Here is a 25016-nt window from a genome sequence, read left to right as displayed (position 1 = left end):
CGCCGGTACAGTGTCTAGACAGACCCAGCCCCGCCGGTACAGTGTCTAGACAGACCCAGACAGACCCAGCCGGTACAGTGTCTAGACAGACCCAGCCCCGCCGGTACAGTGTCTAGACAGACCCAGCCCCGCCGGTACAGTGTCTAGACAGACCCAGCCCCGCCGGTACAGTGTCTAGACAGACCCAGCCCCGCCGGTACAGTGTCTAGACAGACCCAGCCCCGCCGGTACAGTGTCTAGACAGACCCAGCCCCGCCGGTACAGTGTCTAGACAGACCCAGCCCCGCCGGTACAGTGTCTAGACAGACCCAGCCCCGCCGGTACAGTGTCTAGACAGACCCAGCCCCGCCGGTACAGTGTCTAGACAGACCCAGCCCCGCCGGTACAGTGTCTAGACAGACCCAGCCCCGCCGGTACAGTGTCTAGACAGACCCAGCCCCGCCGGTACAGTGTCTAGACAGACCCAGCCCCGCCGGTACAGTGTCTAGACAGACCCAGCCCCGCCGGTACAGTGTCTAGACAGACCCAGCCCCGCCGGTACAGTGTCTAGACAGACCCAGCCCCGCCGGTACAGTGTCTAGACAGACCCAGCCCCGCCGGTACAGTGTCTAGACAGACCCAGCCCCGCCCCGGTACAGTGTCTAGACAGACCCAGCCCCGCCGGTACAGTGTCTAGACAGACCCAGCCCCGCCGGTACAGTGTCTAGACAGACCCAGCCCCCGCCGGTACAGTGTCTAGACAGACCCAGCCCCGCCGGTACAGTGTCTAGACAGACCCAGCCCCGCCGGTACAGTGTCTAGACAGACCCAGCCCCGCCGGTACAGTGTCTAGACAGACCCAGCCCCGCCGGTACAGTGTCTAGACAGACCCAGCCCCGCCGGTACAGTGTCTAGACAGACCCAGCCCCGCCGGTACAGTGTCTAGACAGACCCAGCCCCGCCGGTACAGTGTCTAGACAGACCCAGCCCCGCCGGTACAGTGTCTAGACAGACCCAGCCCCGCCGGTACAGTGTCTAGACAGACCCAGCCCCGCCGGTACAGTGTCTAGACAGACCCAGCCCCGCCGGTACAGTGTCTAGACAGACCCAGCCCCGCCGGTACAGTGTCTAGACAGACCCAGCCCCGCCGGTACAGTGTCTAGACAGACCCAGCCCTGCCGGTACAGTGTCTAGACAGACCCAGCCCTGCCGGTACAGTGTCTAGACAGACCCAGCCCTGCCGGTACAGTGTCTAGACAGACCCAGCCCTGCCGGTACAGTGTCTAGACAGACCCAGCCCTGCCGGTACAGTGTCTAGACAGACCCAGCCCTGCCGGTACAGTGTCTAGACAGACCCAGCCCTGCCGGTACAGTGTCTAGACAGACCCAGCCCTGCCGGTACAGTGTCTAGACAGACCCAGCCCTGCCGGTACAGTGTCTAGACAGACCCAGCCCTGCCGGTACAGTGTCTAGACAGACCCAGCCCTGCCAGTACAGTGTCGAGACAGACCCAGCCCTGCTGGTACAGTGTCTAGACAGACCCAGCCCTGCCGGTACAGTGTCGAGACAGACCCAGCCCTGCCGGTACAGTGTCTAGACAGACCCAGCCCTGCCGGTACAGTGTCGAGACAGACCCAGCCCTGCCGGTACAGTGTCTAGACAGACCCAGCCCTGCCGGTACAGTGTCTAGACAGACCCAGCCCCGCCGGTACAGTGTCTAGACAGACCCAGCCCTGCCGGTACAGTGTCTAGACAGACCCAGCCCCGCCGGTACAGTGTCTAGACAGACCCAGCCCTGCTGGTACAGTGTCTAGACAGACCCAGCCCTGCCGGTACAGTGTCTAGACAGACCCAGCCCTCACCTTTCCTTTCCTCAGTTCGTTGTAGACGTCTTTGTACTGTTGGAACTTCTCCAGCTCAGCTTTGACCAGAACATGTCTGATGTGCATCACCTCTTCTACTGTTAGAGCCAGACACTCTACAGGGTAGCAGACGTCCTCCTGAAAGAACACCCCCCCACGTTGTGTTAAACCCCCACCAGGATATTACTCCCAGGGAGCACACAGAGCATGCCCAGGCTGATGACAAACAGAAGTGAACAACACAGCAGTTCTGAGGACATCTTAACACCCAGTGAGTCATGTAGTCAGTTGGTGTACAAAGTGTAAAATGTGTTCCCAAAAAGTGTTTGTTTTAAGACTAAAAGTTGTATTAGGTGATCATCGATGACGTCATTGGGTGCGTTCCAGGTCATAATTTTTGCAGTCTGGGGTCCAATAATATCTGAATATTGTTATACATCAATGTGGTGACGACCTGGAACGCATCCATAGTTAGAGTGGAATAACACATCCATGACATACCACCTTAGCACCACTGCTGGGGGCGGGGTTTTCCACCAAACAGGAGATAGAACAGCCCAGTATAACTGACAGGACCACTACTGACTCCTCCTCCTCAGTATTACTGACAGGACCACTGACTCCTCCTCCTCCTCAGTATTACTGACAGGACCACTACTGACTCCTCCTCCTCAGTATTACTGACAGGACCACTACTGACTCCTCCTCCTCCTCAGTATTACTGACAGGACCACTACTGACTCCTCCTCCTCCTCAGTATTACTGACAGGACCACTACTGACTCCTCCTCCTCCTCAGTATTACTGACAGGACCACTACTGACTCCTCCTCCTCCTCAGTATTACTGACAGGACCACTACTGACTCCTCCTCCTCCTCAGTATTACTGACAGGACCACTACTGACTCCTCCTCCTCCTCAGTATAACTGACAGGACCACTACTGACTCCTCCTCCTCAGTATAACTGACAGGACCACTACTGACTCCTCCTCCTCAGTATTACTGACAGGACCACTACTGACTCCTCCTCCTCAGTATAACTGACAGGACCACTACTGACTCCTCCTCCTCAGTATTACTGACAGGACCCCTACTGACTCCTCCTCCTCAGTATTACTGACAGGACCACTACTGACTCCTCCTCCTCCTCAGTATTACTGACAGGACCACTACTGACTCCTCCTCCTCAGTATAACTGACAGGACCACTACTGACTCCTCCTCCTCCTCAGTATTACTGACAGGACCACTACTGACTCCTCCTCCTCAGTATAACTGACAGGACCACTACTGACTCCTCCTCCTCAGTATTACTGACAGGACCACTACTGACTCCTCCTCCTCCTCCTCAGTATTACTGACAGGACCACTACTGACTCCTCCTCCTCCTCCTCAGTATTACTGACAGGACCACTACTGACTCCTCCTCCTCCTCAGTATTACTGACAGGACCACTACTGACTCCTCCTCCTCCTCAGTATTACTGACAGGACCACTACTGACTCCTCCTCCTCCTCAGTATTACTGACAGGACCACTACTGACTCCTCCTCCTCCTCCTCAGTATTACTGACAGGACCACTACTGACTCCTCCTCAGTATTACTGACAGGACCACTACTGACTCCTCCTCAGTATTACTGACAGGACCACTACTGACTCCTCCTCAGTATTACTGACAGGACCACTACTGACTCCTCCTCAGTATTACTGACAGGACCACTACTGACTCCTCCTCAGTATTACTGACAGGACCACTACTGACTCCTCCTCAGTATAACTGACAGGACCACTACTGACTCCTCCTCCTCCTCCTCAGTATAACTGACAGGACCACTACTGACTCCTCCTCCTCCTCCTCAGTATAACTGACAGGACCACTACTGACTCCTCCTCCTCCTCCTCAGTATAACTGACAGGACCACTACTGACTCCTCCTCCTCCTCCTCAGTATTACTGACAGGACCACTACTGACTCCTCCTCCTCCTCAGTATAACTGACAGGACCACTACTGACTCCTCCTCCTCCTCCTCAGTATAACTGACAGGACCACTACTGACTCCTCCTCCTCCTCCTCAGTATTACTGACAGGACCACTACTGACTCCTCCTCCTCCTCCTCAGTATAACTGACAGGACCACTACTGACTCCTCCTCCTCCTCCTCAGTATTACTGACAGGACCACTACTGACTCCTCCTCCTCCTCCTCAGTATAACTGACAGGACCACTACTGACTCCTCCTCCTCCTCCTCAGTATTACTGACAGGACCACTACTGACTCCTCCTCCTCCTCAGTATTACTGACAGGACCACTACTGACTCCTCCTCCTCCTCAGTATTACTGACAGGACCACTACTGACTCCTCCTCAGTATTACTGACAGGACCACTACTGACTCCTCCTCAGTATTACTGACAGGACCACTACTGACTCCTCCTCAGTATTACTGACAGGACCACTACTGACTCCTCCTCAGTATTACTGACAGGACCACTACTGACTCCTCCTCAGTATAACTGACAGGACCACTACTGACTCCTCCTCCTCCTCCTCAGTATAACTGACAGGACCACTACTGACTCCTCCTCCTCCTCCTCAGTATAACTGACAGGACCACTACTGACTCCTCCTCCTCCTCCTCAGTATAACTGACAGGACCACTACTGACTCCTCCTCCTCCTCCTCAGTATTACTGACAGGACCACTACTGACTCCTCCTCCTCCTCAGTATTACTGACAGGACCACTACTGACTCCTCCTCAGTATTACTGACAGGACCACTACTGACTCCTCCTCAGTATTACTGACAGGACCACTACTGACTCCTCCTCAGTATTACTGACAGGACCACTACTGACTCCTCCTCAGTATTACTGACAGGACCACTACTGACTCCTCCTCAGTATTACTGACAGGACCACTACTGACTCCTCCTCAGTATTACTGACAGGACCACTACTGACTCCTCCTCCTCCTCCTCAGTATTACTGACAGGACCACTACTGACTCCTCCTCCTCCTCCTCAGTATTACTGACAGGACCACTACTGACTCCTCCTCCAGAATACCATTCTATCATTACATCTGCCTCTGATGACAAAGTCCTCAGAGTTCCTCTGTCCAGCCTCAGTGTTAACAGTAAAGAGGTGACTCCAGGATGCTGGTCTTCTAGGCAGAGTTCCTCTGTCCAGCCTCAGTGTTAACAGTAAAGAGGTGACTCCAGGATGCTGGTCTTCTAGGCAGAGTTCCTCTGTCCAGCCTCAGTGTTAACAGTAAAGAGGTGACTCCAGGATGCTGGTCTTCTAGGCAGAGTTCCTCTGTCCAGCCTCAGTGTTAACAGTAAAGAGGTGACTCCAGGATGCTGGTCTTCTAGGCAGAGTTCCTCTGTCCAGCCTCAGCGTTAACAGTAAAGAGGAGACTCCAGGATGCTGGTCTTCTAGGCAGAGTTCCTCTGTCCAGCCTCAGCGTTAACAGTAAAGAGGTGACTCCAGGATGCTGGTCTTCTAGGCAGAGTTCCTCTGTCCAGTCTCAGCGTTAACAGTAAAGAGGAGACTCCAGGATGCTGGTCTTCTAGGCAGAGTTCCTCTGTCCAGCCTCAGCGTTAACAGTAAAGAGGAGACTCCAGGATGCTGGTCTTCTAGGCAGAGTTCCTCTGTCCAGCCTCAGCGTTAACAGTAAAGAGGTGACTCCAGGATGCTGGTCTTCTAGGCAGAGTTCCTCTGTACAGTCTCAGCGTTAACAGTAAAGAGGTGACTCCAGGATGCTGGTCTTCTAGGCAGAGTTCCTCTGTCCAGTCTCAGCGTTAACAGTAAAGAGGAGACTCCAGGATGCTGGTCTTCTAGGCAGAGTTCCTCTGTCCACTGTCTGTTCTTTTTCCCATTTTAATATTTATTTTTATTGGCCAGTCTGAGATATGGATTTTTCTTTGCAGCATCCAGGAGTCGCCTCTTCACAGTAGTGAAGTAGTGTACACTATAATACCATGCAGCACACAGTAGTGTACACTATAATACCATGCAGCACACAGTAGTGTACACTATAATACCATGCAGCACACAGTAGTGTACACTATAATACCATGCAGCACACAGTAGTGTACACTATAATACCATGCAGCACACAGTAGTGTACACTATAATACCATGCAGCACACAGTAGTGTACACTATAATACCATGCAGCACACAGTAGTGTACACTATAATACCATGCAGCACACAGTAGTGTACACTATAATACCATGCAGCACACAGTAGTGTACACTATAATACCATGCAGCACACAGTAGTGTACACTATAATACCATGCAGCACACAGTAGTGTACACTATAATACCATGCAGCACACAGTAGTGTACACTATAATACCATGCAGCACACAGTAGTGTACACTATAATACCATGCAGCACACAGTAGTGTACACTATAATACCATGCAGCACACAGTAGTGTACACTATAATACCATGCAGCACACAGTAGTGAAGTAGTGTACACTATAATACCATGCAGCACACAGTAGTGAAGTAGTGTACACTATAATACCATGCAGCACACAGTAGTGAAGTAGTGTACACTATAATACCATGCAGCACACAGTAGTGAAGTAGTGTACACTATAATACCATGCAGCACACAGTAGTGAACATACCAGAGACTTGGAGCTCTGTCTGGTGGGGGCTGAGAGGGGTCGTATGCTGGTGGGGGGCTCCTTCTCAATGGAGTGTCTACTCTGAGGGGAGGGGCGACTGTCAGGCTGGGGAGTCATGGTGATGGGCAGGAACCTAGGGGGTGCTGGAGGGGAGAGAGAGAACAGTGAGATTAGAGTTCAGGGGGAAGGAGAGCGAGAGTTGAGAAAGGCAGTTTGATATAGTGTAGTGCCCTACATTTGACCAGGGCCCATATAGGACTAAAGTAGTGCCCTACATTTGACCAGGGCCCATCTAGGACTAAAGTAGTGCCCTACATTTGACCAGGGCCCATCTAGAACTAAAGTAGTGCCCTACATTTGACCAGGGCCCATCTACAACTAAAGTAGTGCCCTACATTTGACCAGGGCCCATCTACAACTAAAGTAGTGCCCTACATTTGACCAGGGCCCATCTACAACTAAAGTAGTGCCCTACATTTGACCAGGGCCCATCTACAACTAAAGTAGTGCCCTACATTTGACCAGGGCCCATCTACAACTAAAGTAGTGCCCTACATTTGACCAGGGCCCATCTAGAACTAAAGTAGTGCCCTACATTTGACCAGGGCCCATCTAGAACTAAAGTAGTGCCCTACATTTGACCAGGGCCCATCTAGGACTAAAGTAGTACAGCATCACTCCTGCTACTTTATTGCACATGTTTTGAACATGCCCCAAACTCTTGGATTTGGTACAAGAACCCTTCTGCACGTGGAGATGGTACATTTTGCAGTTGACAACAGCTACTATTTAATTTCTCCCCTCCTGGGGTTTCTGTTGCCTCATGTTAACTCCACCTTCATCATGTCCACTAGTAGGGAATTTACCAGCCACGAAGTGTAGCATCATCCACTTCCTTGCATTAATAACCACACAGCTTCAACACGCATTAATAACCACAGCTTCAACACGCAGTAACACACCCCCCAGACGACAACCACACGGTAACACACCCCCCAGACGACAACCACACGGTAACACACCAGACGACAACCACACGGTAACACACCCCCCAGACGACAACCACACGGTAACACACCCCCCAGACGACAACCACACGGTAACACACCCCCAGACGACAACCACACGGTAACACACCCCCCAGACGACAACCACACGGTAACACACCCCCAGACGACAACCACACGGTAACACACCCCCAGACGACAACCACACGGTAACACACCCCCAGACGACAACCACACGGTAACACACCACCAGAGGACAACCACACGGTAACACACCCCCAGACGACAACCACACAGTAACACACCCCCAGAGGACAACCACACGGTAACACACCCCCAGACGACAACCACACGGTAACACACCCCCCAGACGACAACCACACAGTAACACACCCCCCAGACGACAACCACACAGTAACACACCCCAGAGGACAAACACACAGTAACACACCACCAGAGGACAACCACACGGTAACACACCCCCCAGACGACAACCACACTGTAACATACCCCCCAGACGACAACCACACAGTAACACACCCCAGAGGACAAACACACAGTAACACACCCCCAGACGACAACCACACGGTAACACACCCCCAGAGGACAACCACACAGTAACACACCCCCAGACGACAACCACACAGTAACACACCCCAGAGGACAAACACACAGTAACACACCCCCCAGACGACAACCACACGGTAACACACCCCCAGACGACAACCACACGGTAACACACCCCCCAGACGACAACCACACGGTAACACACCCCAGAGGACAACCACACAGTAACACACCACCAGACGACAACCACACGGTAACACACCCCAGAGGACAAACACACAGTAACACACCCCCAGACGACAACCACACGGTAACACACCCCCAGAGGACAAACACACAGTAACACACCACCAGAGGACAAACACACAGTAACACACCCCAGAGGACAACCACACAGTAACACACCCCCAGACGACAACCACACGGTAACACACCCCAGAGGACAAACACACAGTAACACACCCCAGAGGACAACCACACAGTAACACACCACCAGACGACAAACACACAGTAACACACCCCCAGACGACAACCACACGGTAACACACCCCAGAGGACAACCACACAGTAACACACCACCAGACGACAACCACACGGTAACACACCCCAGAGGACAACCACACAGTAACACACCACCAGACGACAACCACACGGTAACACACCACCAGACGACAACCACACGGTAACACACCCCCAGACGACAACCACACGGTAACACACCACCAGAGGACAACCACACAGTAACACACCACCAGACGACAACCACACGGTAACACACCCCAGAGGACAACCACACAGTAACACACCACCAGACGACAACCACACGGTAACACACCACCAGACGACAACCACACGGTAACACACCACCAGAGGACAAACACACAGTAACACACCCCAGAGGACAACCACACAGTAACACACCACCAGACGACAACCACACGGTAACACACCCCAGAGGACAAACACACAGTAACACACCCCAGAGGACAACCACACAGTAACACACCACCAGACGACAAACACACAGTAACACACCCCCAGACGACAACCACACGGTAACACACCCCCAGAGGACAACCACACGGTAACACACCCCCAGAGGACAACCACACGGTAACACACCCCCAGAGGACAACCACACGGTAACACACCCCCAGACGACAACCACACGGTAACACACCCCCCAGAGGACAACCACACGGTAACACACCCCCCAGACGACAACCACACTGTAACACACCCCCCAGACGACAACCACACGGTAACACACCCCCCAGACGACAACCACACAGTAACACACCCCCCAGACGACAACCACACAGTAACACACCCCCAGACGACAACCACACAGTAACACACCCCAGAGGACAAACACACAGTAACACACCCCCAGACGACAACCACACGGTAACACACCCCCAGAGGACAACCACACAGTAACACACCCCCAGACGACAACCACACAGTAACACACCCCAGAGGACAAACACACCCCCCAGACGACAACCACACGGTAACACACCCCCCAGACGACAACCACACGGTAACACACCCCCCAGACGACAACCACACGGTAACACACCCCAGAGGACAACCACACAGTAACACACCACCAGACGACAACCACACAGTAACACACCCCAGAGGACAAACACACAGTAACACACCCCCAGACGACAACCACACGGTAACACACCCCCAGAGGACAAACACACAGTAACACACCCCCAGACGACAACCACACAGTAACACACCCCAGAGGACAAACACACAGTAACACACCCCCAGACGACAACCACACGATAACACACCCCCCAGACGACAACCACACGGTAACACACCCCAGAGGACAAACACACAGTAACACACCACCAGACGACAACCACACGGTAACACACCCCAGAGGACAAACACACAGTAACACACCCCCAGACGACAACCACACGGTAACACACCCCCAGAGGACAAACACACAGTAACACACCCCCAGACGACAACCACACAGTAACACACCCCAGAGGACAAACACACAGTAACACACCCCCAGACGACAACCACACGATAACACACCCCCCAGACGACAACCACACGGTAACACACCCCAGAGGACAACCACACAGTAACACACCACCAGACGACAACCACACGGTAACACACCCCCAGACGACAACCACACGGTAACACACCCCCAGACGACAACCACACGGTAACACACCCCAGAGGACAACCACACAGTAACACACCCCAGACGACAACCACACAGTAACACACCACCAGACGACAACCACACAGTAACACACCACCAGACGACAAACACACAGTAACACACCCCCAGACGACAACCACACGGTAACACACCACCAGACGACAACCACACGGTAACACACCCCCAGACGACAACAGATCCATTCTCATCAGAACTGCTTGTCTGTCTGAAGAAGCAGCAACAGCTTTGAAAACAACATGTTTAAAAGGATACTTCAGGAGTCTGGCAATGAAGCCTTTTATCTACTTTAGACTCCGATGAACTCGTGGACACCATTTTAAATGTCTCTGCATGCAGTTTAAAGGATGATGCTAACTAGCGTTAGCACAATGACAAAGTCTATGGTATCAGCTAGCATGCCCCCAGTCATGACTCTAACGCAAGTTAGCATTGGCTCACAAAACTACTTACCTTCATACTGGATGCAGAGACAAGATGAATAGAATCTTCATGGCTTTTTTCCAGAGTTGCACCAATGGTGGAAATAATAAGATTGTGTTATAATGCTGTTATAGCATCAAATGGTTGTTAAATGCAACAGAATAAGGGGTTGTTAGAATGCTCATCTGTGTGTGTTCTACTGAAGATGGGCCTCTGGGAGATTTAACACTGACAGGAGATCTGTGATGTCTTTTGGGTGATAAAACCTAAAGAGACCGCATTCCAGAGCATAAGTTAATTTTTCTGTTCTATAAGGTACCAGAGAGAGACGACCCCAGGGCCACACCCTGGTCTCTACACAAAGAGAACGGTTTTTACAGCAGATACTGTGTCTGCTGTCAAGTAGAAGTATCTTCCATACAAATCTTCACCTTGTGACCCTCATCGGTTGTTCGTCAAGTAGACTGGAGGGGGTGCATCTTGGCTATAAAAGTACTTTGGTCTCTCAACGAATCATCTGAGCGTGATTTGTTGACCAGCCATCGTTATTGTAGAGCACTCAATCGATTCACACACACACACGTGTTGTATTAACCTGCTCCCTTATTAATAAGTGAATAAAGATATTGTTTAAGTATAACTGTGACTTGTGTGATAAGTTTGTCTCTCCTTACCTTTGATAAAGAAATTAACCACCACAGAATGCTGGTTTCTGTATATAACTTTGACGTCAAGTGATGTAAAAAGGGCTTCATCAATACATTTGATTGATTGATTAATGTTGCAAAGCAATAACTAACCTGATATTCAGTGGAGTGTGTGGTGTGGTCCAAGTCTGGGTTTAAGGGGCTCTTTTCCAAGCTTCAATGATAAACACTCAACATCATAGGCTACAAAAGTTTGAATACATTGGCCTTGCTGTCAATATTGAAGCAACATCAAGACATCAGACAGGAAGTTAAAGCTTGATCGCAAATGGGTCTTCCAAATGGACAATGACCCCAAGCATACTTCCAAAGTTGTGGCTAAAGGGCTTAAGGACAACAAAGTCAAGGTATTGGAGTGGTCATCACAAAGCCCTGACCTCAATCCTATAGAACATCTGTGGGCAGAACTGAAAAAGTGTGTGCGAGCAAGGAGGCCTACAAACCTGACTCAGTTACACCAGCTCTGTCAGGGGGAATGGGCCAAAATTCACCCAAATTATTGTGGGAAGCTTGTGGAGGGCTACCCAAAACATTTGACCCAAGTTAAATCATTTGAAGGCAATGCTAACAAATACTAATTGAGTGTATGTAAACTTCTGACCCACTGGGAATGTGATGAAAGAAATCAAATCTGAAATAATTCATTCTCTCTACTATTATTCTGACATTTCACATTCTTAAAATAAAGTGGTGATCCTAACTGACCTAATACAGGGAATTTTTACTAGGAATAAATGTCAGGAATTGTGAAAAATGGAGTTTAAATGTATTTGGCTAAGGTTGTTCCGACTTCAACTGTATGTATGTATGTATGTATATATATATCTATATCTATATCTATATCTATATCTATATCTATAATGTTTAATTAAAGTCTGGTATTTGGGTCGAGCTCTGTTGGCGCATGAGGGGTGTCTGTATAATCTTTCAAATAAAAATAGCTTGATAAAACAGTAGTGCACTAGTGAATAGGGTGCCATTTGGGATGCAGTAGTAGTGTTCTATTTTTATTTTACCTTTATTTAACTTGGCAAGTCAGTTAAGAACAAATTCTTATTTTCAATGCCGGCCTGGGAACAGTGGGTTAACTGCCTGTTCAGGGGCAGAACTACACCTCAGGAGCCTTCAAAGAGTGGACAGATCTAGTGTACTAGCTAGTATACATGGTGTGAGAGTGGCCAGATCTAGTATACATGGTGTTAGAGTGGCCAGATCTAGTGTACATGGTGTTAGAGTGGCCAGATCTAGTATACATGGTGTTAGAGTGGCCAGATCTAGTGTACATGGTGTGAGAGTGGACAGATCTAGTGGACAGATCTAGTGTACATGGTGTGAGAGTGGACAGATCTAGTATACATGGTGTGAGAGTGGACAGATCTAGTATACGTGGTGTGAGAGTGGACAGATCTAGTGTACATGGTGTGAGAGTGGACAGATCTAGTGGACAGATCTAGTGTACATGGTGTGAGAGTGGACAGATCTAGTGTACATGGTGTGAGAGTGGACAGATCTAGTATACATGGTGTGAGAGTGGACAGATCTAGTATACATGGTGTGAGAGTGGACAGATCTAGTATACATGGTGTGAGAGTGGACAGATCTAGTGTACATGGTGTGAGAGTGGACAGATCTAGTGTACATGGTGTGAGAGTGGACAGATCTAGTGTACATGGTGTGAGAGTGGACAGATCTAGTGTACATGGTGTGAGAGTGGACAGATCTAGTGTACATGGTGTGAGAGTGGACAGATCTAGTATACATGGTGTGAGAGTGGACAGATCTAGTATACATGGTGTGAGAGTGGACAGATCTAGTATACATGGTGTGAGAGTGGACAGATCTAGTGTACATGGTGTGAGAGTGGACAGATCTAGTATACATGGTGTGAGAGTGGACAGATCTAGTATACATGGTGTGAGAGTGGACAGATCTAGTATACATGGTGTTAGAGTGGACAGATCTAGAGTACATGGTGTGAGAGTGGACAGATCTAGTGTACATGGTGTGAGAGTGGACAGATCTAGTATACATGGTGTGAGAGTGGACAGATCTAGTGTACATGGTGTGAGAGTGGACAGATCTAGTATACATGGTGTTAGAGTGGACAGATCTAGTGTACATGGTGTTAGAGTGGACAGATCTAGTATACATGGTGTTAGAGTGGACAGATCTAGTATACATGGTGTGAGAGTGGACAGATCTAGTATACATGGTGTGAGAGTGGACAGATCTAGTGTACATGGTGTGAGAGTGGACAGATCTAGTATACATGGTGTGAGAGTGGACAGATCTAGTATACATGGTGTGAGAGTGGACAGATCTAGTATACATGGTGTGAGAGTGGACAGATCTAGTATACATGGTGTTAGAGTGGACAGATCTAGTGTACATGGTGTGAGAGTGGACAGATCTAGTATACATGGTGTTAGAGTGGACAGATCTAGTGTACATGGTGTGAGAGTGGACAGATCTAGTATACATGGTGTGAGAGTGGACAGATCTAGTGTACATGGTGTTAGAGTGGACAGATCTAGAATACATGGTGTTCTGTACTTTACCATTCAATAATGTGTATGTTTCCGTGGAATATGGAACAGTTTATAAAATGTTCACTATGAATTCATAAATACAAAGAGAGATATATAAAAATAAACAGAGCGAAAGTATCTCACCGTTCTTCCCCAGGACAGATCCCGGAGACGAGGCGTCCAACACGGATGCTGACCGACTGGAGGAGCTGTGGCTGGGCTCATCCTGTTAATGAGGAGATACACATGACTGATGGAGACAGACTACCATTACACAAGAACCTGCTCCTCAGCAAACAAGATCATTTCTGCCCCTGGACGACGCGGGCGAGGCGCCCTGGACGGCGCGGGCGAGGCGCCCTGGACGGCGCGGGCTAGGCACCCTGGACGGCGCGGGCTAGGCACCCTGGACGGCGCGGGCTAGGCACCCTGGACGGCGCGGGCGAGGCACCCTGGACGGCGCGGGCGAGGCACCCTGGACGGCGCGGGCGAGGCACCCTGGACGACGCGGGCGAGGCACCCTGGACGACGCGGGCGAGGCACCCTGGACGACGCGGGCTAGACACCCTGGACGACGCGGGCTAGACACCCTGGACGACGCGGGCTAGACACCCTGGACGACGCGGGCTAGACACCCTGGACGACGCGGGCTAGACACCCTGGACGACGCGGGCTAGACACCCTGGACGACGCGGGCTAGACACCCTGGACGACGCGGGCTAGACACCCTGGACGACGCGGGCTAGACACCCTGGACGACGCGGGCTAGACACCCTGGACGACGCGGGCTAGACACCCTGGACGACGCGGGCTAGACACCCTGGACGACGCGGGCTAGACACCCTGGACGACGCGGGCTAGACACCCTGGACGACGCGGGCTAGACACCCTGGACGACGCGGGCTAGACACCCTGGACGACGCGGGCTAGACACCCTGGACGACGCGGGCTAGACACCCTGGACGACGCGGGCTAGACACCCTGGACGACGCGGACTAGACACCCTGGACGACGCGGACTAGACACCCTGGACGACGCGGACTAGACACCCTGGACGACGCGGACTAGACACCCTGGACGACGCGGACTAGACACCCTGGACGACGCGGACTAGACACCCTGGACGACGCGGACTAGACACCCTGGACGACGCGGACTAGACACCCTGGACGACGCGGACTAGACACCCTGGACGACGCGGACTAGACACCCTGGACGACGCGGACTAGACACTCTGGATAAAGGACTAGAAACACTTGTGTGTACAAGTCAAGAGCTTTCTTGTACTCCTCGTTGTAGAAAAAAAGGCTTTATTGTAAGTGGTGTATGGATAACACAAACAATCACTTTCTATCCACACACACACACACACGCACATCGGACTCTGAGCTTTCCAGTTCAGACAGCGTGGGCGCCTTCAGGAGCCTCTTCCTCTGACTCAGAGCCCCTCCCACCCCGGGAGCTGGTGGACAGGACAGGATGCTGGCGGCGTGCTTCCTGGGGGCATCTGGACTGGACAAGTCTGTGGGAGGAGTCAGAGGACAGAGGCAAAGGAGAACATTAGTCACAGGGAGACAGGAAAATAGAGAAAAAAAGAAAAAACTTTGAGTAGGCCTGTCCAAACTTTTGACTCGTACTGGAGACTGTTCGATGCCTAAAATAAGGGGTTAAATACATGTATAAAAATAAATATGTCTCAGATATTTGACAGACACTTCAGAACAAACCTTGTTTTTGTTTGGGGGGGGAGGGCTCTGTTGTTCACGGCGTTTGTACGGGCTGATAGCAGCAAGGCCAACAATAATACCACATTAATCAAATCATTATGTATACTGGATATATTTTTTATACTTCAAGGGGTCCTACAATTCTAAATCAAGATTATCTTTGGTATGACCTTCTTAAAAACATTCCATATAGCTTAGTGGAATTGTATAAACGCTGTAAGTACAGAAACACAATGTTTAAAAAAGGCACCAGCATTACGATGGGACTCATTGGGTTAAACTGGTTTACCTCTAGAGGCAACATCAATTATTACTGTGAGAAGGAAAACTCAACGAAATATTGATGATACTGTTAGTAAAGGCGCAAGAGTGAAGCAAATAGGCAGTTGACTTTACAGATACAATTTGGTAATATTCTGAAATACATTTCCTCTCATTCAAGTCCAACACTATGTACATCACACACGAAAGGTGTGAGAACAGTAATAATACCAGAGCTGCGGTTCAGATCTTGAGGGGTGCTGATGCTTTTGTCTGCTCCTATAGGAGGGAACAGCTTCAATATGGTCCTGTCATCATCATCATCATCATCCCTGTTTCTCCCTAAAAAAAAAAAAAGTTAAATCGACACACACTACCCCATAATGACAAAGCGAAAACATGTTCAGAAATGTTTGCAAATGTATTTTTTTTAAAACACCTTATTTACATAAGTATTCAGACCCTTAGCTATGAGAGTCGAAATTGAGCTCAGGTGCATCCAGTTGCCATTCTTTGACAGTGCATGTCAGAGCAAAAACCAAGCCATTGTCTATAGAGCAGACAGGATTGTGTCGAGGCACAGATCTGTGCACCAAAAAATGTCTGCAACATTGAAGGTTCAACAAGAACACAGTGGCCTCCACCATTCTTAAATGGAAGAAGTTTGGAACCACCAACACTCTTCCTTGAGCTGGCCGTCCGGCCAAACTGAACAATCTGGGAGAAGGGCTTTGGCCAGGGAGGTGACCAAGAACCCGATGGTCACTAACAGAGCTCGAGAGTTCTGTGCCAGCCAGAGACCTACAGAGTTCCTACAGAGTTCCTTTGTGGAGATGGGAGAATCTTCTGGAAGGACAACCATCTCTGCAGCACTCAACCAATCAGGCCTTTATGGTAGAGTGGCCAGATGAAAATCACTCTTCAGTAAAAGACACATGACAGCCTGCTTGGAGTTTGCCAAAAGGCACCTAAAGGACACTAAGACCATGAGACAAGATTCTCTGGTCTGATGAAACCAAGATTGAACTCTTTGGCCTGAATGCCAAGAGTCACGACTGGATGAAACCTGGCACCATCCCTACGGTGAAGCATGGTGGTGGCAGCGTCATGCTGTGTGGATGTTTTTCAGCGGCAGGGACTGGGAGACTAGTCAGGATCGAGGGAAAGATGGAGCAAAGTATTGAAAGATTCTTGATGAAAACCTGCTCCAGAGCGCTTGAGAGGCCCAGCCAGAGCCTGGACTTGAACCCAATTGAATATCTCTGGAGAAACCAGAAAATAGCTTTGCAGCGACACTCCCTATCCAACATGACAGAACTTGAGAGGATCTGCAGAGAAGAAAAACACAGATGTGCCAAGCTTGTAGCATCATACTTAAGACTCCAGGCTGAAATCGCTGTCAAAGGTGCTTCAACAAAGTACTGATTAAAAGGGTCTGAATACTTGTGAAAATGTAATTTCAGTTTTTGCTTTGTCATTATGGGGTATTGTGATGTCATTATGGGGTATTGTGTATAGATTGATGAGTGAAAAAAACAATTTAATCCATTTTAGAAAAAGGTTGTAACGTAACAAAATGTGGAAAAAGTCAAGGGGTCTGAATACTTTCCCAAGGCCCTGTATACCATAGTGAATCATGGTGACGGACAGGCCAGCCAGGCAGCCTTTAGTGTTTCAGGGTAATCCGTCCCCTCTAGGAAGCCCTTTAGTCAGCACTGCACTAACCATACCTAATCATAATATAACCCTACCCCACCATACCCCTAAACCTACCCCACCCCACCCAACCAACAATTACCCCACCATTACCCTACCCGGGGTGGCAGGGTAGCCTAGTGGTTAGAGCGTTGGACTAGTAACCGGAAAGTTGCAAGTTCAAATCCCCGAGCTGACAAGGTACAAATCTGTCGTTCTGCCACCTGAACAGGCAGTTAACCCACTGTTCCTAGGCCGTCATTGAAAATAAGAATGTGTTCTTAACTGACTTGCCAAGTTAAATAAAGGTAAAATAAATAAAAATATTTTAAAAAACAACCATTACCCCACCCAACCATCACCCCACACTTTAAAGCATGTCTGTCTGTGTTTGGGTCTGAACGTGACATTCATCAGATGGGTGGTGATATTGTCAGAGTAATTTAATGGACACAAGGGAAAAGGTGATTTGACTTACTGAATTGGGCTGCATCATGTTAGCTCCACTAACTCACTGCTAGCCTGGGAGTCTGGGCTGCATCACGTTAGCTCCACTAACTCACTGCTAGCCTGGGAGTCTGGGCTGCATCACGTTAGCTCCACTAACTCACTGCTAGCCTGTACTGGGAGTCTGGGCTGCATCACGTTAGCTCCACTAACTCACTGCTAGCCTGTACTGGGAGTCTGGGCTGCATCACGTTAGCTCCACTAACTCACTGCTAGCCTGTACTGGGAGTCTGGGCTGCATCACGTTAGCTCCACTAACTCACTGCTAGCCTGTACTGGGAGTCTGGGCTGCATCACGTTAGCTCCACTAACTCACTGCTAGCCTGTACTGGGAGTCTGGGCTGCATCATGTTAGCTCCACTAACTCACTGCTAGCCTGTACTGGGAGTCTGGGCTGCATCATGTTAGCTCCACTAACTCACTGCTAGCCTGTACTGGGAGTCTGGGCTGCATCATGTTAGCTCCACTAACTCACTGCTAGCCTGTACTGGGAGTCTGGGCTGCATCATGTTAGCTCCACTAACTCACTGCTAGCCTGTACTGGGAGTCTGGGCTGCATCATGTTAGCTCCACTAACTCACTGCTAGCCTGTACTGGGAGTCTGGGCTGCATCATGTTAGCTCCACTAACTCACTGCTAGCCTGTACTGGGAGTCTGGGCTGCATCATGTTAGCTCCACTAACTCACTGCTAGCCTGTACTGGGAGTCTGGGCTGCATCATGTTAGCTCCACTAACTCACTGCTAGCCTGTACTGGGAGTCTGGGCTGCATCATGTTAGCTCCACTAACTCACTGCTAGCCTGTACTGGGAGTCTGGGCTGCATCATGTTAGCTCCACTAACTCACTGCTAGCCTGTACTGGGAGTCTGGGCTGCATCATGTTAGCTCCACTAACTCACTGCTAGCCTGTACTGGGAGTCTGGGCTGCATCATGTTAGCTCCACTAACTCACTGCTAGCCTGCACTGGGAGTCTGGGCTGCATCATGTTAGCTCCACTAACTCACTGCTAGCCTGTACTGGGAGCCTGGGCTGCATCATGTTAGCTCCACTAACTCACTGCTAGCCTGCACTGGGAGCCTGGGCTGCATCATGTTAGCTCCACTAACTCACTGCTAGCCTGGGAGGCTGGACTGCATCATGTTAGCTCCACTAACTCACTGCTAGCCTGGGAGCCTGGGCTGCATCATGTTAGCTCCACTAACTCACTGCTAGCCTGGGAGCCTGCTCGGTGTCTGAATCGCCATGCCTCTAGCTCACCTTGCTGCTCACTAGACCCCATGATCACTCGGCTGCACATGCCTCTCCCTAATGTCATTATGCCTTGTCTATTGCGGTTTTGGTTAGTGATGTGTCATTTCACTGTGTCAGCCCTGCTCAATATGCCTTAGCTCGCCCTTCTGTTCCACCCTCCACACATGCCGTGAAGTCACCTGGCTTAACTGGTGCCCCTAGAGACAAAACCTCTCGTCACTCAATGCCTAGGCTTACCTCCACTGTACTCTCATTCTACCATATCCTTGTCTGTACATTAAGCCTTGAATCTATTCCTCCGCGCCCAGAAATCTGCTCCTTTTACTCTGCTCCGAACGCACGAAACGACCAGTTCTTTCAGCCTTTAGCCATACTCTTCTCCTCCTCTGGTGATGTGGAGGTTAACCCTGTAGCCCCCAGTACTACACCTCTTCCCCAGGCGCTCTCATTTGTTGACTTCTGTAACCGTAACAGCCTTGGTTTCATGCATGTTAACATCAGAAGCCTCCTCCCTAAGTTTGTGTTAAAGCAGTGAATAAAACACTCCGCCAACACAGATGTCCTAGTCGTGTTTGAATCCTGTCTTAGGAAGGCCACCAAAAACCCTGAAATGTCCATCCCTAACTATAACATTTTACGACAAGATAGAACTGCCAAAGGGGCGGAGTTGCAATCCACTGCAGAGATAGCCTGCAGAGTTCTGTCATGCTATCCAGGTCTGTGCACAAACAATTCGAGCTTCTACTTTTAAATATCCACCTTTCCAGAAATAAGTCTCACTGTTGCCGCCTGTTACAGACCCCCGTCAGCCCCCACATGTGCCCTGGAAACCATATGTGAATTGATTGCTCCCCCCCCCCCCCCCCCCATCTTCAGTGTTCGTACTGCTAGGTGACCTAAACTGGGATATGCTTAACACCCTGGCCATCCTACACTAGATGCCCTCAATCTCACAAATTATCAAGGAACCGACCAGGTACACAAATTATAATCTGTGACACATATATAATAATGTGTCATATGTGGGAATGAAATGGAGTGAGGGTCAACTTCTGTGTAACACCGGCCGAGCCGGGCCGCGTCTGAGCGCGTGTCCTGCTCACCCAGGCGATTGCGTCGGGTCACGTCAGGTGAAACAGGCCGTAGCTTCCTCTCCCGTTTGATGCCCTCTAAGAGACGCTCATGTAGGGTCTGCGGCCACGCAGGGTGAGGCTTCAACTTCCTTCCAGTAACCTACAAGCAGATAATGAATTCTGTGTAGGAGGCTCAACTATCCACAATAAAAACATGCACTGAAGCAACATACTGAAGCAGCTGCCCTTCCTTTCAATTCAACAAAACTGGATTCATCCCCTTAGGAGCAAGAAGGCGTCACAAGGGTAATAATTACAGTCTAGAGTGTACAACTGTGCTCTCAGTCATAGCAATAGGAGGCTGCCAGACACACCATCTTCCCAATTCATCCGCCTCATCATCATCATCATGTCTGTCGCACTAGACTATTTAAAATCGCCACCATGTTAACAATGTGAAATAGGTCTGCACCATAGATATGCATGCTTTCACATTTCATATAGTTTATAATATACATAATTGAACAGTACTCACAGGGTTGAGAGGTGGTCAGAGACTATGTCAGTACTTACAGGGTTGAGAGGTGGTCAGAGACTAGGTCAGTACTCACAGGGTTGAGAGGTGGTCAGAGACTAGTGCAGTACTCACAGGGTTGAGAGGTGGTCGGGAGCGGATGAAGTCCAGGATGACCTCATGAGCGCTCTTTAACCTGGGAGGGATGTCTCCATTCACCTGGAGTAACATCAGAGCAGGAGAGGTAGTGAGTACACACACACACACACACAAAATTCTAACGTCAGCTGTTATTGTAATGGAGAGAGGTTAGCATGTCTTGGGATTTTCATATTTGTAGATGAACTCTCTCCCTCATTCAAGACCATCCGTAATCATGGTAGAGAGAATCCACATGACCGGACAAGTGTTAAGAAACATATTCTATTGTTATTTACAAGAGAAGTGACAATACATTTCTATTGGGCAGAAAGTAAACAAACAAATCGAAACATCAAACGCATCCAAAATGTCATCATTGCGTCCTAGGAATGTGAGACCAAACACTAAAGTTGAGTCGTTTAATACTGTTGGGTTCTGAGAATATGAAAATATATGTATTCATGTCACTGATGGAGTGCAGAGGTTTAGAGGGCCTACACCAGAGGTTAAGGGTTATAGGAGGAAGGTATATAGCGGAGGGTCTCGACCACTAGTTAAGGGTTATAGGAGGAAGGTATATAGCGGAGGGTCTCGACCACTAGTTAAGGGTTATAGGAGGAAGGCATATAGCGGAGGGTCTAGACCACTAGTTAAGGGTTATAGGAGGAAGGTATATAGCGGAGGATCTCGACCACTAGTTAAGGGTTAGAGGAGGAAGGTATATAGCGGAGGGTCTAGACCACTAGTTAAGGGTTATAGGAGGAAGGTATATAGCGGAGGGTCTAGACCACTAGTTAAGGGTTAGAGGAGGAAGGCATATAGCGGAGGGTCTAGACCACTAGTTAAAGGTTATAGGAGGAAGGTATATAGCGGAGGGTCTCGACCACTAGTTAAAGGTTTTGGAGGAAGGTATATAGCGGAGGGTCTAGACCACTAGTTAAAGGTTTTGGAGGAAGGTATATAGCGGAGGGTCTAGACCACTAGTTAAGGGTTATAGGAGGAAGGTATATAGCGGAGGGTCTCGACCACTAGTTAAGGGTTATAGGAGGAAGGTATATAGCGGAGGGTCTAGACCACTAGTTAAGGGTTATAGGAGGAAGGTATATAGCGGAGGGTCTAGACCACTAGTTAAGGGTTATAGGAGGAAGGTATATAGCGGAGGGTCTAGACCACTAGTTAAGGGTTATAGGAGGAAGGTATATAGCGGAGGGTCTCGACCACTAGTTAAGGGTTATAGGAGGAAGGTATATAGTGGAGGGTCTAGACCACTAGTTAAGGGTTATAGGAGGAAGGTATATAGTGGAGGGTCTAGACCACTAGTTAAGGGTTATAGAAGGAAGGTATATAGTGGAGGGTCTAGACCACTAGTTAAAGGTTTTGGAGGAAGGTATATAGTGGAGGGTCTAGACCACTAGTTAAAGGTTTTGGAGGAAGGTATATAGTTGGAATGTGTTGAGTGCAGGGAAGCCTATCTTTTATACTGTTAGTTTCTAAGATCTCTACCCATGTCACTGAGGGAGAGAGGCTAATGTAACACTACACATACAGAGCATTTGGAAAGTTGTGCCCCACCCTATGAGACAACCAATGAAATAAAATAAAAATGGGGGGGGAAAGCTGTTAAGCCTCTTTTGGACCTAGAATATGCGCTCTGGTAGAGCTTGCCATATGGTAGAGAGAAGTCTATGACTAGGGTGGCTATGACTATTTGTAGGGCTTTCCAATGACCACCTTGTACAGAGGTCCTGGATGGCAGGAAGCTTGGCCCCAGTGATGTACTGGGCAGTACACACTACCCTCTGTAGTGCCTTGCGGTCGGAGGCAGAGCAGTTGCCATACCAGGCAGTGATGCAACCAGTCTGGATGTTCTCGGTGCAGCTGTAGAACCTTTTGAGGAACTGAGCACTCATGCCAAATCTTTTCAGGCTCCTGAGGGGGAATAAGTTTTGTCGTGCCCTCTTCACGACTGTCTTGGTGTGTTTGGACCATGTTAGTTTGTTGGTGATGTGGACATCAAGGAACTTGAAGCTCTCAACCTGCTCCACTGCAGCCCCGTCGATAAGAATGGGGGCGTGCTCGGTCCTCTTTTTCCTCAAGTCCACAATCATCTCGTCTTGATCACGTTGAGGAAGAGGTTGTTATTCTAGAAACACCCGGCCGGGTCTGACCTCCTCCTTATAGGCTGTCTCGTTGTTGTCAGAGATCAGGCCTACCACTGTTGTGTCATCAGCAAACTTAATGATGGTGTCGGAGTTGTGCCTGGCCGTGCAATCGTGGGTGAACAGGAAGTACAGGAGGGGGCTGAGCACACACCCCTGAGGGGCCCCTGTGATGAGGATAAGCGTGGCGGATGTGTTGTTACCTACCCTCACCACCTGGGGGCGGCCCGTCGGGAAGTCCAGGATCCAGTTGCAGAGGGAGGTGTTTAGTCCACGGGTCCTTAGCTTAGTGATGAGTTGAGGGCACTATGGTATTGAATGCTGAGCTGTATTCAATGGCAGTGTGGAGTGCAATAAAGATTGCATAATTTGGGCTCCCTAGTGGCGCTGGGTTCTAAGGCACTGCATCTCATTGCAAGGTACGTCACTACAGTCCCTGGTTCAATTCCAGGATGTATCACATCCGGCTGTGATTGGGACTCCCATAGGGCGGTGTACAATTGACCCAGCGTTGTCCGGGTTTGGCCGTTATTGTAAATAAGAATTTGTTCTTAACCAACTTGCCTAGTTAAATAAAAATGACATTTACATTTTCCTAAAATCTAAAACACATATGTGAATCTGTTGGTTGCAAATCGGAGTGGGTCTAGGGTTTGTGGGATAATGGTGTTGATGTGAGCCTTGACCAGCCTTTCAAAGTACTTCATGGCTATAGATGTGAGTGCTACAGGTCGGTATTCATTTAGGCAGGTTACCTTAGTGTTCTTGGGCACAGGGATTATGGTGGTCTGCTTGAAACATGTTGGTATTAAAGACTCATTCAGGGACAGGTTAAAAAATGTCAGTGAAGACATGCCAGTTGGTCAGCGCATGCTCGCAGTATACATCCTGGTAATCCATCTGGCCCTGTGAATGCTGACCTGTTTAAAGGTCTTACTCACATCGGCTACGGAGAGTGATCACACAGTCATCCGCACCAGCTGGTGCTCTCATGCATGCTTCAGTGTGACTTGCCTCGAAACGAGCATAGAAGTGATTTAGCTTGTCTGGCTGGCTCGTGTCACTGGGAAGCTTATGGCTGTGCTTCTCTTTGTGGTCTGTAATAGTTTGCAAGCCCTGCCACATCCGACGAGCATCCGAGCTGGTATAGTACGATTCAATCTGAACTGTAACCCTAGTCTCAGGTCCTGAGCACTCTGGAGCAGGTTAACCTTTATATACTTTGCTCTGTTCATCTTTCCCTTGATCCTAACTAGTGCCCCTGCCTCAGCCCCTGCCTCAGCCCCTGCCTCAGCCCCTGCCTCAGCCCCTGCCTCAGCCCCTGCCTCAGCCCCTGCCTCAGCCCCTGCCTCAGCCCCTGCCTCAGCCCCTGCCTCAGCCCCTGCCTCAGCCCCTGCCTCAGCCCCTGCCTCAGCCCCTGCCTCAGCCCCTGCCTCAGCCCCTGCCTCAGCCCCTGCCTCAGCGTAGGGATGGTGCCAGGTTTCCTCCAGACGTGCCGCTTGGCATTCAGGCCAAAGAGTCTTGTTTCTCATGATCTGAGAGTCCATTAGCTGCCTTTTAGCAAACGCCAAGCGGGCTGTCATGTGCCTTTTACTAAAGAGTGGCTTGAGTCTGGCCACTACCATAAAGGCCTGATTTGGTGTTCTTGGTCACCTCCCTGAACAACTGATTGCTCAGTTTGGCCAGGTGGCCAACCTCCAGGAAGAGTCTTAGTGGTTCTGAACTTCTTCCATTTAAGAATGATA

The 25016-nt window shown here is 49.8% G+C and overlaps 1 protein-coding gene across 1 annotated transcript in view; it reads right to left on the bottom strand.

The window, feature by feature from the left end:
- spire1a (spire-type actin nucleation factor 1a) overlaps positions 1-25016 on the bottom strand; it is a 62517-nt gene that overhangs the window by 13201 nt on the left and 24300 nt on the right. Inside the window, exons 8-14 of the mRNA XM_064979064.1 lie at positions 21107-21190; positions 20488-20617; positions 16162-16272; positions 15319-15464; positions 14087-14168; positions 6485-6629; positions 1842-2004 (exon numbers count right to left, since the gene is read on the bottom strand). Of these exons, the coding sequence (XP_064835136.1) occupies positions 1842-2004; positions 6485-6629; positions 14087-14168; positions 15319-15464; positions 16162-16272; positions 20488-20617; positions 21107-21190 (861 nt within the window). The remainder of the gene's footprint in view (positions 1-1841; positions 2005-6484; positions 6630-14086; positions 14169-15318; positions 15465-16161; positions 16273-20487; positions 20618-21106; positions 21191-25016) is intronic.

Source organism: Oncorhynchus masou, chromosome 12 (genome assembly GCF_036934945.1).
Source record: "Oncorhynchus masou masou isolate Uvic2021 chromosome 12, UVic_Omas_1.1, whole genome shotgun sequence".
Taxonomy (NCBI): Eukaryota; Metazoa; Chordata; class Actinopteri; order Salmoniformes; family Salmonidae; genus Oncorhynchus; species Oncorhynchus masou.
The sequence above is the reverse complement of the archived record's forward strand: the minus strand, read 5'-3'. Positions and strand labels throughout refer to the sequence as shown.